This window comes from Thamnophis sirtalis, unplaced genomic scaffold, assembly GCF_051295495.1.
Source record: "Thamnophis sirtalis isolate CommonGarterSnake01/CBP01778 unplaced genomic scaffold, rThaSir2_p1.2 scaffold_11, whole genome shotgun sequence".
Taxonomy (NCBI): domain Eukaryota; kingdom Metazoa; phylum Chordata; class Lepidosauria; order Squamata; family Natricidae; genus Thamnophis; species Thamnophis sirtalis.
In genome coordinates this window covers 18,584,613-18,604,633 of record NW_028261391.1, presented here as the reverse complement: position 1 = coordinate 18,604,633, position 20,021 = coordinate 18,584,613, and the positions used below count along the sequence as shown (strand labels likewise).

General features: G+C 37.9%; 1 protein-coding gene across 1 annotated transcript in view; it reads right to left on the bottom strand.

The window, feature by feature from the left end:
* The window catches only part of WDR49 (WD repeat domain 49), a 148,998-nt gene that overhangs the window by 50,751 nt on the left and 78,226 nt on the right, over positions 1-20,021 (bottom strand). The window contains exons 11-12 of the mRNA XM_087725297.1: positions 9,084-9,214; positions 5,951-6,049 (exon numbers count right to left, since the gene is read on the bottom strand). Of these exons, the coding sequence (XP_087581423.1) occupies positions 5,951-6,049; positions 9,084-9,214 (230 nt within the window). The remainder of the gene's footprint in view (positions 1-5,950; positions 6,050-9,083; positions 9,215-20,021) is intronic.

The following is a 20,021-nucleotide window of genomic DNA, read 5'->3' as shown; positions in this document are numbered from 1 at the left end:
AGGCAGCCAGTGCAGCTCGCGTAGGATAGGTGTTACGTGGGTGAACCGAGTTCTTAAGAGATGATCAAGAAAAGATCAATAATTATTATTTTGCATCCGAAATAAGTGGTGATTTGAGTCACATCAAGAGTCTCTAGTTTATTCAAGTGAAATCACTGCTTCTTTTCTCTTGGTCATCATCCTTACTGAATTTTGCTAGCCTTAGATAATTTTCTGCTTTTGCCTTTCAGACCTCATTCCTTTTACTGCTGACCCTTTGAGACAAGAGGGGAGGATGAAAAGTCCAGAGTGATATAACAAATGAACTTCTAATTTAAAGGTGTTCAATTCCTCAAGCCCTGATGGAATATACTGAAGGAGAAGACTGAAGGAATTTGCTGAAGAATTTTATCAATTAACTTTCAGAGCTTCTGGCAACTGGGGAGGTGCCAGAGGTCTGGAGAAGAACAAGGAAAGGGGAAGAAAGATCTTAGTAATTATTAACAGGTGAACCTACAATCAATAGCTGGAAAGATGTTAGAGCAGGTTATAAGGCAGACTATTTGCAAGCATTGAGGACACAATGCTGTAATTCCAGCCAACAGTCAATATAGGTTTATCAAAAATAGCTCACATGAAACAAATGTCATCACCTTCTTTGACAAGGCAAATTACTTTAAGGGACCATGGAAATACTATAGATATAAATTAATTTCAACAAAGCTATCGGAAAGGTTTCATACAATGCAACATTCTTATTGACAAGCTGGCTTGGATGATCCTACCTGAAGATGAATCCACAACTAGCTGATTAATTCATGCTCAGAGACTCAGCATGAATGGTTCCATATTGAGTTGGACAACAACAGCCAGTGGATTTGGTATTCTTCAACATTTTTATTAACCATCTGAATAACAAGGTTGATGGGTTGTTGGTAAAATTTGTGGATGTCACAGCATTGAGCGCTATGGCCAATACTTTGGAAGACAGAACAAGGTAGCAATCTAATCAACAGAGGATGGGACACAGAAGTGATAGAAACAAGATATCCTTCAACAAAGAAAAATATAATTTATTTAGGGAAGAAAATATGTAAGAAGTAGGATGTCAGGCTTCCAAATAACACTCCCAACGAAAGAAGACTTCCAGGGTTGAGTTCCTCAAAGTTCCACTTTATTACAGATGTCATATTGGCACATCTGGGAAAACGCGAATCTGAAAGTTTCCAGGTTTTCCCCACCCAAGTGAAAGTTCAAGTCCTGGCCCAGCACCCACATTTCCACCATATGGTCCAATCAGACACTGTCCTAACTGGAGATGCCTCCCAGTCACACCAATCACACCACTCCAGGTGCAGGGCAAGATGTCATTGATTCTCTGAGAAAGGAATGTAATTTAGACTATATATCTCCCATACTCCATACCCCATAGTCTCCCATACTCTATATATTATTTAGACTATATATCTCCCATACGCCATACTCCCACAGTAGAAAATGTGGCAGGCCTGAAGGCCCAATGTAAAAGGTGGCTTCCAGACTTGACATAGGATTCATGACTTAGAAGCACTATATGAGAGAAAGACTTGAGTGTGGCCATTGACTACAACCTAAAGATGTATCATTAATGTGGGACACTTGTTGGAAGGACTAACACAGTTCAGGCCTTTATTGGAAGAAACTCTATATCTAAGAATAAAATGTGAAAGCTTTGCTCCTTTTGACTCTCCACTGTTGAGACCATGCTTGGAATTTTGTATATCCTAAGACCCCATTTCTAGAAGGATATTGACAAGTTGGAATGGGTTCAGAGGGCAACAAAGATTCAAGGTGTTAAGAGCATGCCCTGTGAGGATAGGCTGAAGCAACCTCCATACTGTTCAGTATGAAGGGAAAAATGCAGAGAAGATACAAGAACATAGTCTGGATATAAGAACATGGCCAAGAATTGTTCTTCATGGCCAATTGGCCACAGAAACTAGGACCAGGCATAAGTTTCAGCTACCTAGATTTGCTTTAAATATATGCAAAACCAATCTTCCTATAGAGGTTGTAGGTTCTCCACCTGTCAGGGTTCCAAATAACAGACCCAATGCAATCAAAACTCTGAGGCTAAATTGTTCCTCCAAGTCCAAAGTCCAATATGAAGCATGTCATATTGGCACATCTCATGAAAACCTGACTCTGAAGGTCCTGAGGTTTTCCCCATCCAAATTAAACTTTAAAGTTCCTTGCCCCAGTCTTTATGTCCATCACATGGTCCAACCAGATCACAATCCCAACTCCAGTTGGCTTCAGTCCATGCCTCGCCAGCATATGGTGGGAATGTCCTTGATTCCAAGGATAAATGTCAGAGTTTGTTGCAGAAAAATCAAATCCAGAAAGCACACACAGATAACTGATTCATCTGGATTCATTAACTTCTTTATATACATAAAAACAGATGAATAAATGCACAATACCAATAGAAGATTCTTTCAGCGTAGTAGAAGTTACAAGCAGAACACAAGCAGGAGAGAACAGTTTTATTTCAGAGCAGACAGAAATTCATTTCCAGCACAGAGATTAATACCAACCAGACTAGTTTCAGTTTCAGTTCTCCGCATACATTCAGAGCTGTTTAAGCTCCCATTGGCTGACTTATTTGCTATGCCTATTCATTGGCTGACCTTGTTACCATGTCTCTCCCAGTCATGAATATTCTAACAAGAAAGAATTTTATTTTGGTTACAAGTCCCCAGCTATTTCTACTCCCCCTGCCCATTCCCACAGCTCCAACCAGCCTTGTTGTGGCAGCCCTGAAGATGCTCCAAAATGGCTTCAGAGTTGACACCACCTCTGAAGATGTTAAGACACCTGCAATCTCTCCAAAATGTTTTAATTGGTTGTTTTCATGCTCATTGCAGAGGGTTGGACAAGATGGTCCTTGTAGTCTCATCAAGGTGCACACTTTTATGATCCTATAATTCTGACTTTTAAAAATGGCAGCAACCAGAAAGCAACACTACTTTGGAATACCAGACTATAAAGAAAAGAATCAGGAAATAGAATAAGCTATTTCATTGCTTTTTTTTTTCATTTTGATCCTTAACTACAAAAAAAGTCAAATAATCTCCCTGATCATGTTGTGCCTCTATATGGGTATTAATTAGATTGGAACCGATCGTTGCTGAAATATGTATCACAAACCTACCTAATGGCAGGATAAAAATAAATGACTCTTTAATTCAGCTTAACCCTAGACTGTCAGAATATTCAAGAACCAGCAGAGACATGGTAAGAAGGTCAACCAATGAATAGGCATGGTAACAGGTCAGCCAATGGGACTTGTTTGGAAAACAGAAGCTTGAGTTTGGAGTCTGGGCATGGCTTAACTGCAGCTCTGAGTGCTGTACAAAAGGAAAGAGAAACTAATCTAGTCTGGACTTGTCTGTTCTGAATTGAAACAATCTCTCCTCTCTACCACGTTGGAAGAATCTGCTGTTGGTATTGTACATTTATTCATGTTTTATTATGTATATAAAGAAGTTAATGAATCTTTAGTTATCTGTGTGTGCTTCCTGGATTTGATTTTTGCAACAAACTCTGACATAGACATGTCCATGTAGTTTTCTTGGCAGCAATTTGGAAGTATTTTGCCATTATTTTATCCCATGACTGTTTTTGTTCTCATTTTACCAGATATAGCCTTGTGATTTCCTGGTGGTCTCCCATTCACTTTATGCTAGATTTTTGTTTAATTTTTTCAAGGTAGTTCAAATATAGAATATTTATTCCTATATTCACAGCAACACCCAGGTACCAGACAAGTTTCAAAGTTAATTTTTATGCCGCATAATTATTAAGTAACAGATGCTGAATGTTGCATTTCCCCCCCATGTTTTTCTCCTTATTCTTGTTTTCTTCTGATCCCTTCATACTCCCCGGGATCTTAAAAAATAAAGTTTTATGTTTTGAGGCTATAAAAAATCTCTTTAAGCTCTGGCTATGACACTAGGATCCTAGCAATGTTACTGCCAAGCACCTATTTAAATGGGACAGAAGGGGAAAATATTAAATATGCAGGAATCAACTTATTAGGCATTTTATATATAATGTATGACGTTTTATTCTGGCATTCGGCAATTTGGATATGTTGCATTTGGTATCTCTTCCAAGACAAAACTTGGCTCTATCTGTCTCTCAAACATATACTGCAGTATATTTTCAGTCCTCTCTCCTTCTTAATATGGCAAGAAATTTGCAGATAATATAACACCGATTTAATGGGCTTCTGCATAACAAATATACTGAAATGATCCCAGGCTAGACATGAAGTGGCAGAGGTGATTTCAAATTAGGAATACTCTACAGCCACAAAATTGCTTTCTTGGTTCATTACAGTCTTCATACACATCTTAGGGCCTTAAGGGCTTAGACATCTTCTTCCAACATCATTATTTCAGCTCTATTCATAACAAAATCATTTTCCGACATATCTAGATGAAGGGATTATTTATCTAGTGAAGATTAGATATCCTCCAATTGGTGTTTTTTTTTAAAGAAAGAAAGAAAGAAAAGCTTCTCTTCTTGCAAGCGACACAAGTGCAGAAGATCAAAAGTCTCTTTTTCTTACCCTTCTGCCTTGTGTGTTATAGGCTATCCTGACAGCAAGATGTTGATGAGATTAAAATTTATATCGCTGGCCCTTTTTAAAATTGCCATGCAATTTAAGGAAAGAGCAGAACAGGGATGTGCCAAGCCATTCCGTAACGTTAGTCGAAGATACATTTCTGTCTCTACTATAACAAACTCTTCTCACCTCGCTATCTTATATATGCGAGTTATTCTTCCATAATGGAAGCTACGATTTGTAGAACGGGGAGCAATTATGAATTGCCTGCTGGCATGTTGGTTAATATATGATAACCATTAGTGTGTGAAGACTCAGCCAAATGAAATTTCTCAGGTTATGAACAGCCTCGAGGGGAGGATGAGTTGCAAGGGAGCCCCCTGAAATTATTTATCATCTTGCACTTAAACAAAGCAGAAATTAAGGAAAATACTCCCTGCTGAAGAGGGTAACACAAAAATTGCTGACATAGATCTGAGACAATAAACAGGAACAATCATTTTCGGTGTGATGGGGAATTAGCAAGCAAACTACAAGGAACAGCCTGGTTGCTCCTGACTTTTGTCACTCTGACAAGCAAAGGAATAAACAGTCTCCTAGCTGGAACTCATTATTATTAATTCCAGAGATCAAAGTTTCCCTGGCCTGCTTGATCCCATAGAATGAGATAATTGCAATGTTGCTAGATTAAAAACAGATGATAATTTACCAAGCAGCAATATGATAGGAGATACATAGGAGGGTAACTGTACATATATAGCAGCTGCCCCTATTTCAATAGAGAAGCTAGCATTTCTTTATGTTCTGTGGCTCCTGATCCAAGTCTAAATGCTTGGTGAACTTACCTTTATCCTACATAAGAACATGACAGCCTAGTGTACCTATAATTATATGGTTAGTGCTGCTAGGTAATTGATTATCTAGTGTTATGTATCCCCAGCATGGATTGCTCCACAGCTGAATTGAATCTCACACATCTGGAGAGCACTCAAGTTGGGGATAGCTGATTTATGTACATCAGTGTACATCTCATGCCAACATGGACATTTACAGGTATCAGTCACATGTCCTGAATAGCATGGTTCCAATTTCTACCACTCTTGACCATTACGATATGACCATCCATTATGTAGCTCACAAGTACGTCAATTCAACTAACATAATTCAGCACCATCATTCAATGGACAGTTCCCCAAATTATGTGTGGATTTCAGTTTGGACTACTCCTTGCAGGCACCAATCTGCAGATGGAAAAGTTCAATGCAATGAAAGATATAGGCATTTGTTGTTTCCCTTCCTATACAAAATAACAGTTACTAAGTCTAAAAAAACTAATGTCTCATTATGATGCTTACTAACCTGAGTTGGACCTCAATGATCTTCCAGGATTGTAGGAAAGCTTCATGATGGCATTTTCAGTACTATTATTCCATACAACTATCTCACCATCAGAACTGCCTGATTCAAATCATAAAAATAAATGCATTATCAAAAATAGCATGCAAAAAATGAATCAAATGTGAGGATTGAGAAGTGCTGAATGCTTCATGTTTTGGTGTGTAGAAAGATTATGCTCAAGGTTGTTAGAATGGCTGCAGTTTTCTATAAGAAATGGTACAGAGGGTTGCAGATAACACACTTACCCTAGTTGCTGAAAACTCATTTACTGGATTCAGGCAATCTAATGAACCCTAAACTGACCTTACAATTGGGTTCATACAACTAAACACAAGAAAACTAACAATATTATAAATAGCCAAAGTTAATATGCTGTGAAATGCAGGATCTACATCTTTACCAATCAAGTTAAGAATGCATATGTCCATATTGGCTTTCCCATTAAACTTAACCATTAACCATGGTTAATGACTTAACCATTAAACCATGATCTATGCATTGCTTCATGCAGTCTTATTACTGCATCTAATTTTTGTTCTAGTTTTTTTTGTTTTCCTTATGTCTGTCTGTCTGTCTCTCTCTCTCTCCCCCCTCCCCCTCCATCTCCCTCTATCTCCCTCCCTCTTCTCTCTTTCTCTCCCTTTCTCTCTCACACACATATTTTATTTAGGATCCCATGACATGTACTTATCTGTTTCTCCAGAATGCATTCTGTTTGCAAAATAACCAAACAATGCAATGCAAAATATTAAATTGATGCAAAGGTTAATAAGAAAACATTTCATAAATTTCTATTTAAATACAAATCAGATGAACAGGTGAATAAAAAAAGACTTAAGTTAACTTAAGTGGTCCCTGACATCTTCCTTTGTCCCAGCAATTCAGGTTTAAGTTTGCATGTAGTGGCATCAAACCATTGATGGATGGGATCCAGCAGTAAAAAAATAGATCCTGATTCTCAATTTTGTTTTGTCAAATCCACGCTGGTGTGAAAAGAACCCGTGACAAGTGAAAGTCCACTCTGCAACCTTGCACGAAGTCTTTGCATTAGAATGGGGTAATTGTGGATCCCGCAAAAGAAAACTGAGCCAGTAGCAGAAAGCCAATATGGACAATGACGACTTTATCAACATGTAAAAGATGTAAGTAACTCCCTCCCTCTTCCCCCATAACCTACATCAGGTTTTTTGTGTAGGTAAAGATTATGCTGTTGTTAATTATGGGTAATTAATTTGATTAAACATTTGAACAAATTTGTGCTATGATATTAGATTACCCCAGAGACTCCTCAGAACTTTCAAGTAATAATATATATATATAGCAGCCCACTTGTTAACTAGTGTTCATTGCATATTACATCTGTCTAGTGGACTTTTCATTTGCTTCCAACGCTTACCAGGGGCAGTTCAAAATGCTAAGCCTCATACATCTTGATAAATTGACTTTAGTAGGAGTCCTCTTGCAACCAGAACCTACCCATCACGTCCACAGCTGTTGAGTCAAGTGGGATTGATACCCAGAGATGCCATAGTTCAGTAGTGGAGTTTATCCAAAAGCCACTGTCTAGAATTTAAATTGGCTCCTTCTTTTGTTTTTCCTTCTGAAAGCTAATGCCTTATTGCTTGCTTATGGCTGCTTCATTTTTAATCCTTATTTAATTTAACTTGCTACGGACATTTTAATTAGTGCTATGCTAGTAAACCATAGGGAATTCTTGAAGATGTTGACAGGATACAAAATGACTATTGAAATAAATAAAGTAAAGTAAAATAACCATCCAATATTAAAGTGCTGTTAATTCAACTTCATAATAACTGTCAAGAATCAAACTCAGACGGAAGCAACAGGAACAAATAACAGTCTCAACAGTCTTGTGGTGACCATGGGGGAAAATCAAGTAAGACCTAATAGCTCAGTTCACACAATATTTTTGTCAAAAGAAATAGAGCCATAGAGCTACAGAGTCAGAAGAATCCTCTGCTTATTTAATGAAATCAACCCTAAGTGTATCCGGACCACATTTGGGAGTAACCCTATAAAAATGTACTGAAGAATATTTTAACTGATGTTAATTAATACTGATAAGAGGAGTCTATAGGGATTCTCAGTCATCCAGGTCATGGTTGTCCCAAAGGTGCTTTTTCAGGAAGCAACTGGACTTTTTTGTTTTTTCTTTGAAGATGTTTCACATCTCATCCAAGCTTCTTCAGCTCCGACAGGATAATGGGGAATGGAAGGATTTAGGGTCAGTGAAGCACTTCGAGGTTTATCTGTATCCTCAGGGTCTATTGGATCGGAGCCTCCTTGTTCCTGTAGTCTGAGTTTTTTCTCTGAAAAATGCATTCCTCCCACACCATTCAAGGGGTGTTCATCCCAAATTTTAAAGCTAAATGTCTATAGAGATTCTCACTCATCCAAGTCATGGTTGTCCCAAAGATGCTTTTTTCAGGGGACAATTGGACTATCTCATTTTTTCTTTGAAGACGTTTCGCTTCTTCTCCAAGAAGCTTCTAAACCTCCAAGTAGTTCAATGACCCTCTAAAAGGATGCAAATGGCCAGCTGTCTGCAAGGAATATAAATCCTTTCATTCCCCACTATCTTGTCAGAGCTGAAGAAGCTTTTTGGAGGAGAAGTGAAACATCTTCAAGGAAAAAACAAGGAAGTCCAGTTGCCTCCTGAAAAAAGCACCCTTGAGATTGATAAGAGGAGTTGAATGGGAAGAGGTTGAGACTCTGGTGTAGAACATATGCTTTCCATCTGGATAGATAACTAAGATTTAAAAATGTATGATTTTATACAATAATATCCATTCTCATGTTTCTTAAGACTCATTTCTTTTACTTTTCCTAGTGTAGGAGCATCTAGAAAGAAATTTCACAGTTCCCAGATTTCTCTAAGTTAGAAGTTGAAGAGCATAATAGAAAAAAAAGGGAAGGTTCAGACCCATAATTGTCTTATTGCATGATTTCATTTCTTCCTTCTATGTTTCAGAAGCGATTAAATTCTACAAAATATAATATATAACTTAGCTCTGATAGCAGATCTAGTTCTGCACTGAAGCACCATTAGTTCAATCATTAAGTATTTCTCTACCTGTGACAAGAGTCTGCGGAGGTAAAAATGCTGCAGATAAAATGTCATCCTTATGCTGAGCTCCTCCTTTCCATTCCGAAGGCTGAACCAGATACTGAGTCAAATTATTTAGGCGGAAAACTGTGATCACCCTAAAGATACAAAGAAGCACAAATGAAACCAATGAATTGACCTTCTTGTTCCCCAACTTTTTACCCCTTGGCTAAGGAGTAATAAATATAGAATAAATATACATCACACATCTATCTGACAGTATGCAGAGGAGACAAAAATGGTGGTAGAAGGGAAGATTTTCCATGGGCAAGCATCAGTCCTAGGAACCAAGTTTGAATGGTGAATTTGCTTATGCCAGTCACCAGCTCCCTTCTAAACTAACTTCTTTTGATACTGTGGGTTATTATAAGGAAAGATGCTGAGGATTCAACAGTCCCCTTTAATAATCTCTGTCTCTCTCTGTCTCTGTCTGTCTCTCTGTCTCTGTCTCTGCCTCTCTCTCTCTCTGTCAGAATAGGAACAGGAAAATAATATTCTGAGATGTACCTTCTCTGCTAATTTGGTGACTATGCTACTGAAGAATATAAAGACTTCTTTGGGTTGTGTCTTTTCATCCTTCTTGGGTCTCTCTCTCTCTCTTTCTTTCTCTCTCTCTTTCTCTCTGTGCACGTGTGTATGGAAATGGATATATGGTAATATTTGATATATCAGGATGCAAATCCACAACCCAAGGAAGACGTTATATTCTTCAGCAACACAGGCACCAAGTGAGCAGACAAGGTACACCTCAGAATATTATTTCCCTATTCAGATGTTACATCTTTCCTCTCCTGCACTACAGAGTAGAGAGTTAGTCTCTGACAGAAAGCCACTTGAAGAGATTAAAAGCATTTGAAGTGTGGGATTACAGGCAGCTGTTATGTATAAACTGGGTTGACAAAATCAGAAATGAGGAGGTGATAAGGTGCCTGGGTAAGCAAAGGGAAATCATCAAAGCCATTAAAAAGTGAAAGTTAGAATATTTTGGACATATGATGCTACACCTGGAAAAATATGGCATCCTTCACTTAATCTTCCAGGAAAAGAATGAAGGTAAATGAGGTCTAGGCAGAAGAAGAACATCATGGCTTTCAAATCTAAGGGACTGATTTGGACAAAACTCAGCAGCACTTTTTCGTGCGGCTTTGATAAAAATAAGATCACCAACATGATCGTCAACATCCGATGATGGATATGGCACAAGAAGAAGATTCATCCTCTTGGATTTTCTCTTCTTCTGTCTCCATAGTTGCAAACCATTCCATCTACTATTGTTACAAATTATTTTCAGCTGATATATGAATGAAATGCTACATTTTTGGAATTGAATTCATAATCAAAAAGCAGTCTGATCTGCAAGAAATGATAATGTTTTATTAACAGGTACCCTTGCAACATTAAATTTGATGTTTTCATGTTTTAATTTTCTCCTCTCTTCTGCACTTTTGTTGCAGAAATTGTATGTTGCAAACCTCATTCTATATTTCTAAAAAAAAAATCTATTGTTCAGTTACATTTCTTACTGCCAAATCATAATGGAATATCTGTCTCCAGTGCACCATGCATTGTTTCTAACCATAATAGTTGATGACAAAGATAATTACTGCCCTAACCAATTCACAGCTTTGTTAAAATCTGCTATAAAATTGATTAACTTAAAGGAAAAAGAAAACGCTTTATTTGAAAATAATAATACGGAAAATGTGGGGTCCTTAAAAAAACCAATACTTTGGATATATTCCTGAAAAAAATGGTACAGTTTGTCGCTGAGGAACCAAATGATTGTATTTACCCTTCAACTCCATTGTATATATATTTTAGGCAACAGAGAAAAGGAGAGAATGAATTATCTTTGAATTAAAACTCATCTAGGCTCAATTCACAGAAGATCCTAAATTATTACCTAGTGTATCTGGATTTGTCTTGGAAACTCAGCTATTGGGGTTTCCAAACAATGGTTTATGACTTAAATTGCTATATAAATCCAGCCACTTGTGGCATATTTTATAAACCAAGGTTTATCATACCAGATTTAATCCTGAGGTTAAAGAATTAGCTTTATTATTGTTATAAAGGCAACACATTCTGTTGTAGCAGCTCAAAGGCTAACAAATAACAAACTGTCTTTATTTTCAGTGTTATAAAATACTATATAAAAAGAAAATGTTTAGGTCTTATACTCCCCCCTAAAAAATAAGTTGAAATGATATGAAAATTTAGAAGTGAATGAGAAAATTGTGCGACTGAATTTTTGGCAGCTTACATCAACAATATGTGGGAATTAATTCTTACATCATCACTAAGATGCATGATAAGAGCAAATCTGACCATTGCAAAACAAAAGAGCAGTGGAAGCTGGCCATCCTGGTCAAATCTGGCCAGTTGAGGGAACCAGCATTGTCCAAAGACATTTCTGTGGTCATGTGGCCAGCATAATATATGCTGAGGTGCATGGAACATGTTACTTTCCCACCAAAGTGGTACCTATTTATCTATTTGCAATTAAATGCTTTCGAACTGCTAGGTTGGCAGGAGGTGGGGTAAATAATAGGAGCTCATCCCATTGTTCTGCACTCAGGGCTCAAACCTGGGCTGTCATCTTTCTAGTTAATAAGAGCAGATTCTTTAACCGCTGAGCAATCGTGCCCCATCCTCTTTTTATGTTCAGGGTTTATTCTTGAATTGAAACAAGTACAACCATTTTTTTTTGCTTATGACTTCCTAATTTTCTTTAGTAAATGTTAGTTTTCATAAGTGCTTGTCTTTCTTATGAACTTGCCCGAGTAATGCTAGTCCTGCCTGTTACCAGAAGATTCCAGAATGCTCCAGAACTTGGTCTGTACCTGGCTATGTATTATTCACAGAACTTTGAATATAAAGCCACATTCTGCATAGATGCTGACCATTTCCCAGGTTCAGTAGCAGAGTTCATACTAGTCAAGTAACCACAGTAGGTTCTGTGACTTGGTCATTAAGTGAAGCAGTTGCTAACTGAAAATCATGTAACCTTGACTGTGCTTACCATTTCACTCCAACTTTCCTTTGCTTTACAGTGTCATACCCTAATCCTAACCCATCAAAAGGATATGGCCCCAAACAATCAGGGAAACTTAAAAAGAGTGAAGATTTCCAGAACTTGATCCACAGGGAAGCCAAGAAAAAGAGCAAATTTTATAGTCTCTTATCTCTCTTCCCTTTTTGGACTGCTCACCCTGGCTCTGGGATAATGAGCAAGAACAGTGCTGATGTTTGTATTTACATTATTGGAGAGGAAGGGATTACAAGAGAGTAAACAGACACACAATGGGGAATACAGATTGAAAGGAATGTACTTGTGCTGCTATTTGCCTAGAGCATTTCTGCTGTGAGCAAAACTAAAGTACAGGTGAAACTCAAAAAATTAGAATATTGTGCAAATGTTCATTTATTTCAGTAATGCAACTTAAAAGGTAAAACTAATATATGAGATAAGACTCATTACATGCAAAGCAAGATAGTTCAAGCTGTGATTTGTCATAATTGTGATGATTATGGCGTACAGCTCATGAAAACCCCAAATCCACCATCTCAGAAAATTAGAATATTACATGAAATTAATAAAACAAGGATTGTAAATAGAACAATATCCGACCTCTGAAAAGTATAAGTAGAGACCAAACAATGCAGAAGAGCTGAAGGCTGCTATTGAAGCATCCTGGTCTTCCATAACACCTCAGCAGTGCCACAGGCTGATAGCTTCCATGCCACACCGCATTGAGGCAGTAATTGCTGCAAAAGGGGCCCAAACCAAGTACATATGCTTATATTTTTCAGAGGCCAATATTGTTCTATGTACAATCCTTGTTTTATTGATTGCATGTAATATTCTAATTTTCTGAGATGGTGGATTTGGGGTTTTCATGAGCTGTAAGCCATAATCATCACAATTATGACAAATCACAGCTTGAACTATCTTGCTTTGCATGTAATGAGTCTTATCTCATATATTAGTTTCACCTTTTAAGTTGCATTACTGAAATAAATGAACTTTTGCACGATATTCTAATTTTTCGAGTTTCACCTGTATTTAGTGTGAAACGGATTATGGTCTTGCCAGGCAGCAGAGACAGCTGGCCATAACACTCCAATCATCTAATTAAGGTCACAGAGCTGAACTTATTAACTTGCAGTCAGCACTTTCTAGAAGGTGCTTCAGAGAAAAGCAGCTCAGGAAGAGATGGCTTGTTCAGGCAATCTGTCCATTCCTGCGATGAGGTAGATGAATTACATATTTGGGTTTCAATTTCTTCAGTTTGCTTACAGGGAAACATGGGGCAGGCATTCAGAACAGGTTTCCTGTTGCATACCTAGAATCCCTGGCTGATACACTTTAGATGGATGCAACTAGATTTTATCTCAGTTTCAAAAAACAGAAAGAGATTAACAAACCGAGTTATTTTCTATACCCCAAAGCCTACATTTTGAAATGCACACTTTGAATCTTCAAAGTTATCTCAGCTGAGAAGTTTATCCTGAAATAAGGCAATGACCGACCATATCCAGGAGTTGGATTCTACCGGTTCGGACAGCTTCGGAAAAATTGGTAGCTCTGACGATCAGCTGGGAGCAAAGTGGTTCGCTCTGACAATCAGCTGGGCCCGCTGCACTATACTGACCTATATCATCTCAGCTGATTCGCGCAGCAGAGATTTCCGCACCTCAGCTGCATTACTCCCTAGCAGTAACACGGAAGGTAAGGATTCTTAAAACTCTGAATGCTGCAGGGTGTGTGTGATTGCACAAAGTGTGCGATCACTGAACTGATTGTTAAACAGGCAGGATCCCAACACTGACCACGCCCAAATTGCCACCAAGAAAACTACATGGATGTGCCCATGATGTCACCAGAACTGAATTCAATTTGAGGGAGATAAATTGGCCTTCATCACCACTAGTTTTTTTTTTCTGTACTCTATTCTGCAGTTGAGTCAGTTCAATGTGTAGTACTTTCCATGCTCTCTATAACCCAAATCTACATTTCCCCCCATTCTTTCTTTGGTTATGCCAGAATCAAATGAAGAATAGGAGTTTTTGTAGAAAAAGAACACCATCTGTTTTATGAGACATGCTGAGAAAATAGAGATTTTCAAACATAGACTGAGATGCCTTAATCCTGTCTAATCTACAGTTTATAAACACATAACACTTATCCCTGGCTAAAGCAGGCTTTGTACAGCATGCAGCACAGATACATTTATTCTGCTTAAATGTATTTACATTGATTTTCTATTTCCTTTGCCAATAACATTTGTTCAGTAGAAAAGCTAAAAAGCTGCTGAGTGCAGATCAGCCAAACTCAAACTTTAGAGAAAGAGACTCAGATTTGGTTATAACAATTACTATCTTGTTAAGACTCTTTTAAAGCACAAATACGATGCCACTGATTTACAGACTGCAAGTTTCTAAGCCCATTAAAAGCGGATGTGCAATTTATTATTGCTTTTCATGGTGAAGAGCATCTTTCTAGGGCAAGGATGTCAGTTTAATTATCAACATGAGGACTGATGTTAAAAGACCTTTGAGATCTCTAGAAGGACATTTTTGTAAATTACCAGACCGAAAGGCATCAGGTCACTAACAAAGCAAATTTATTCCTGGATTGCATTGAGTTCTTGAAAGTTGCTAATGGTGTAGAATATCTTTCCCAAATTTAACACTCTAAACACTTCAAATTTCTAGGTTCTATCATGTCTCAAGACCTAAAATGGACACCTAACATCAAAAACGTCATCAAAAAAGCACAACAAAGAATGTTTTTTCTGCACCAACTCAGGAAGCTCAAAACTGCCCAAGGAGCTGCTGATACAATTCTACAGATTGAGATTATTGAGTCTGTCATCTGCACCTCTATAACTATCTGGTTTGGTTCTGAAACTCAACAAGACAGACACAGACTTCAGAGGATGATTAGAACTGGGGGGGGGGGGGAACAATTACTACCAACCTGCCTTTCATTGAGGACCTGTATACTGCATGAGTCAAAATGAGGGCTGTGAAAATATTTACAGACCCCTCACATCCTGGACATAAATTATTTCAACTCCTACCCTCAAAATGATGCTATAGAGCACTGCACACCAAGACAACTAGACACAAGAATGGTTTTTTTCCTGAACGCCATCACTCTGCTAAACAAACAATTCCCTCAACGCTGTCAAACTGTTTACTAAGTCTGCATTACTATTAATCTTCTCATCATTCCTATCACCCATCTCCTCCCACTTATGACTGTATAACTGTAACTTTGTTGCTTGTATGCTTATAATTTATATTGATTGTTTCCTAGTATTTTTTGATTACTTATTTGTACTCTATCACTATCATTAAATGTTGTACCTTATGATTCATTATGAATGCATCCTTTCTTTTATGTACACTGAGAGCATTTGCACCAAAGACAAATTCCTTGTGTGTCCAATCACACTTGGCCAATAAATTATTCTATTCTATTCTATTCTATTCTATTCTATTCTAAAGACATGATGGACTGGACTTCTCTAAATTCCCAAGCCAGTGTTTCTCAGTATTGATAACTTTGAGATGGGTGGGACTGCAACTCCCAGAATTCCCCAGACGGCAAGTCCACCCATCTTAACATTTGCAAGGTTGATAAACAGCACCATAGGCAATGCAGTGAAAGACATATAGCCTGGGACCTCTGAGAGTTTTAGTCCCTTATATAGTGAGGATATCAGATTTAGAAAGATGGTTGTAGGCAATACTACATACTGTATATTGTGATTGTGCAAAGCCTTAATAATGATTTGTCACTAAGAACATTTTGTGATCCAAGTCTTCTGAACATATGCAGCCCATCCATGTGTCTATGTTCTGGATAAATGGGCAGATTATTGTGCAACTAAGTGGTGACTAATTATGTATCACACAGAAATGTCTTGTTTTATTGTTAAAATAAGTCTCCCCATTTTTGTTATCCATTGCATTCCTATTTTGTAGTCATTATTGTTTCAAGCTTTACATCTGTACCAATAGTGGAGAACATAAATATTCAGAGAACAAATTCCATTCCCTTCTAGAACTGATGATGTTACCTAGGTGGGTAATGAAACCTCTGCGAGAAAACAACCAAGCTCAAAAAATACCAAGGACTTCATAGTTTACGTACAAGTGCCTTGCACTGTCAGTGTTCTTGGCGGCTCCTTGATAGCTGTTGCTTATTGAGTTGGTAGTTTCCCCGATTATCTGGGTATTGATTGCAGGCAAGGAGGTGTTGTGGCCTTTTAACTTTTTGATTGTCTGTTTTGAATGAAATTCACAGGTTGTTTATCTTATCTATCTTTACTTTATAGTATTCAAAAGAGGCCATCAAAAGGCTAAAAGAACCCAATATACTGTATAAACAGAAAGCAAACCCCACAATCTTCTTGCACTGATGATGTTACCCAGTTGGGTAATGAAATGTCTGCAAGAGAACAACCATGCTCAGGGAACACCAAGGACTCACACTTTAGAACAGTGTTTCTCAACTTTGGCAACTTTTAGAGGTGTGGATTCCAATTGGTTGAGGAATTTGGGAATTGAAACCTTACATCCTAAACTTGCTAAGGTTGGAAATATGATTTAGAGTAAGGAAGGTATTTATTTTCCTTGTCAAGATATGTTTTTGCAATGATTTTACCTTCAGTTTTGACTTTCTTAATTGGAATTATTTCACTACTGTACTGCTGTTTTACACATAACTCTATGTGTACACCCAGAGAGATGGATTAATAAGACAAAAAAATGGGATGCTAAAGCTGGCTAAATAATTTCATTGGCTAAATTGAGATTACCATTAAAAATACATTGAAGGTAGTTTTAATTTACCTGATAAGTTTACCGTATCACATCTTAGAAATCTTGAAAGTTTTATAGTTCAAGCAGTGGTGGGATTCAAATAATTTAACAACTGGTTCTCTACCCTAATGACCAGCTGCGTAGGTGGGGCTTGGTGGTCATATGACTGGGTGGGCATGGCCAACTCAACGTCACTCACGTTGACGGGCACTTTACCTTAGCTGTTACAATGTAATAAAGGTTATCAGAGAGGCAGTTTCTGTAAGCAGGGCAATACAGATTAGGCTAGAAACAATACCAGAATGTTTCCTTCCTGCCTTCCTTACAGGATTAGCCTTGTAAAGTGGAAAAAAACCAAAATGAGATTTCTTCCAACAACCGGTTCTCTGAACTGCTTAGAAAGTTAACAACCGGTTCTCCCAAATAGGTGTTGGCTGGCTGAATCCCACCACTGGTTTCAAGCATATAAATGAGAGGATATATTTTCTCATCCTGAATATATTGTTATTCATAGCTAAGTGGTTATATTTGATCCCAAATTATACAAAAATATGATTAGAATAGAACAACCCTAATTTGAAAATTAGGGGGAAGATGCTTTACTGGAATGATTTGGCCAAACATGGGATCAATACTTTGAATCAGTTGATTTCTAATGGCTGTTTCAAAGACTTCAGGACATTGTGTTCTCCATATGATTTGCCTACAATATACATTTGACAATGCTTACAACTGAAACAGCACTAACTTAACATTATAGTCTGAAAATGTAAAATAAATTTATTATCAGCGTTTGTTGCAGAAAAATCAAATCCAGAAAGCATACACAGGTAACTGATTCGTCTGGATTCATTAACTTCGTTATATACATAATAACAGATGAATACATGTACAATACCAATAGTAGATTCTTTCAACGTAGTAGTAGTTACAAGCAAACACAGGCAGCAGTGCAGCAGAGAGGAGTTTTTAGTTCAGAGCAGACAGAGTCCAGACTAGTTTTGTTTCTCAGCACAGACTGAGTTGGCTAAGCTACGCCCAAACTTCTTCCTCAAGTTTCTGTTTCCCCAAAAAAAACTCATTGACTGAGTCTGTTACCATGCCTATTCATTGGCTGACCTTGTTACCATGTCTCTGCCAGTCATGAATATTCTGACATTTATGTTTAAGAATAAAATTACTGTATGAATAATATGCGTGTACTTTTGGGTCCTTCGTAAAATGTTTGAAGAATGTTGATGAGATACACAGATCGTGTCAAAGCAAAATTCAAACATTTTGGAGCAGCATTTTGTGTTATATCTCACTTGTATTAGGAAGCTGAAGGAGCATTTTGGTTTACATGGTTTGGACACTGGGCTGATAGTCGGCAGGCTCACGTTCAAGACCCGGTTGCTGTCAAGATAGATGAGCTCCAGTCTCATGCTTTAGCTCCTGCCAATCCAGCAGTTCAAAAGCAGGCAACCATGAGTAAAGAAATGGGTAACATTTAACAAGGACATGAAAGGAACCCCCAGCTGGATGTGTTATGTCCCCCACACACACACACACAGGCAATGGTGATGTCACTCTTCAATCTTTTCAACCTGGAAGAGTTTCAGCTCTTGACATGACTATAATAGAAGGAGGAGGAAGTTTCCCTAACAACTGAAATATCTTTTCAGGTGGCATTGAGAGCTCTCTGTCGAAAGGAAGAATACCTTTGTTTATACGTCTGCAGATTCAAATTATTGTTTTCTCTTGTAAATTTTGAGAATTGTCTTGAGAAGGCACAACTATATTCCCACATGCTGAATGATGGCATAGTTGGTTGGTTAATTCAATTTTGATTTCAGTGTATATGTTTTTGAGCCTATGAAATAAACAGCTCTTAACTCAAAGGAGGCTTATACCCTAAAATCAAATTATTTCATCCAAATCTCCAGATGTGCAGCCTAATTTTGAAATGATTATTATAGAGGAAGTACTTGTATGTGTTATTGCAACGTTCAAGTATATTGACAGAAGTGTTTCTAATTAAAGCCTAACATGATTTTTTTTTCTTTAGCATCTGCAAAGCTCGTGGGTGTAGAAGCTAAGGATTTATAAAAACAAGCAATATTCTGAGAGAGGGAAAAAGAGAGAAAGTAAACCAGAAAATTGCCATGTATTATTGCATGCACCCTATAATGATAGATAGATAGATAGATAGATAGATAGATAGATAGATAGATAGATAGATAGATAGATAGATAGATAGATGATAGACAGACAGAGATAGAGATAGATAGATAGATAAATAGATAGATAGATGGATGGATGGATGGATGGATGGATGGATGGATGGATGATAGATAGATAGATATAGCAAACTTGTTTTAATCTCATCTGTTTTTCTTCTCCACAGAAATCAACAAAGGCTATGGGAGAAGTTATTATAGCTATCAGTGGCAACCTGCAGTAGAATAGAGAGTACAGAATGATATTTTAGGATATGGCATATGATTTGGACATATTCAATACAGGTAGCCCTTGACTTGTATTTGTATTTTATTATTTGTATGCCGCCCTTCTCCGGGAGGACTCAGGGCGGCGAACAATTCAAGGGGGGAAAAGGGGAACATAAAAAGACAAAATAAAAATAATAAAAGTAGACAACAGTCGCACAACCATACATGTCGAGAGGGGAGGGAACTCATCCAAGGTGGCGCAGTGGTTAAATGCAGCACTGCAGGCTACTGCTAGATCAGCAGGTCAGCGGTTCAAATCTCACCGGCTCAGGGTTGACTCAGCCTTCCATCCTTCCGAGGTGGGTAAAATGAGGACCCAGATTGTTGGGGGCAATATGCTGACTCTCTGTAAACTGCTTAGAGAGGCCTGAAAGGCCTATGAAGCGGTATATAAGTCTACTGCTATTGCTATTGCTATCACCCCCAGGCCTGCCGGCAAAGCCAGGTTTTGACGGCTTTTTGGAAGGCCTGGAGAGAGGTGAGGGTCCGAATCCCTGTACGGAGTTCATTCCAGAGGGCCGGAGCTGCCACAGAGAAGGCCCTCCCCCGGGTAATAGCCAGGTGGCATTGGCTGGTAGAT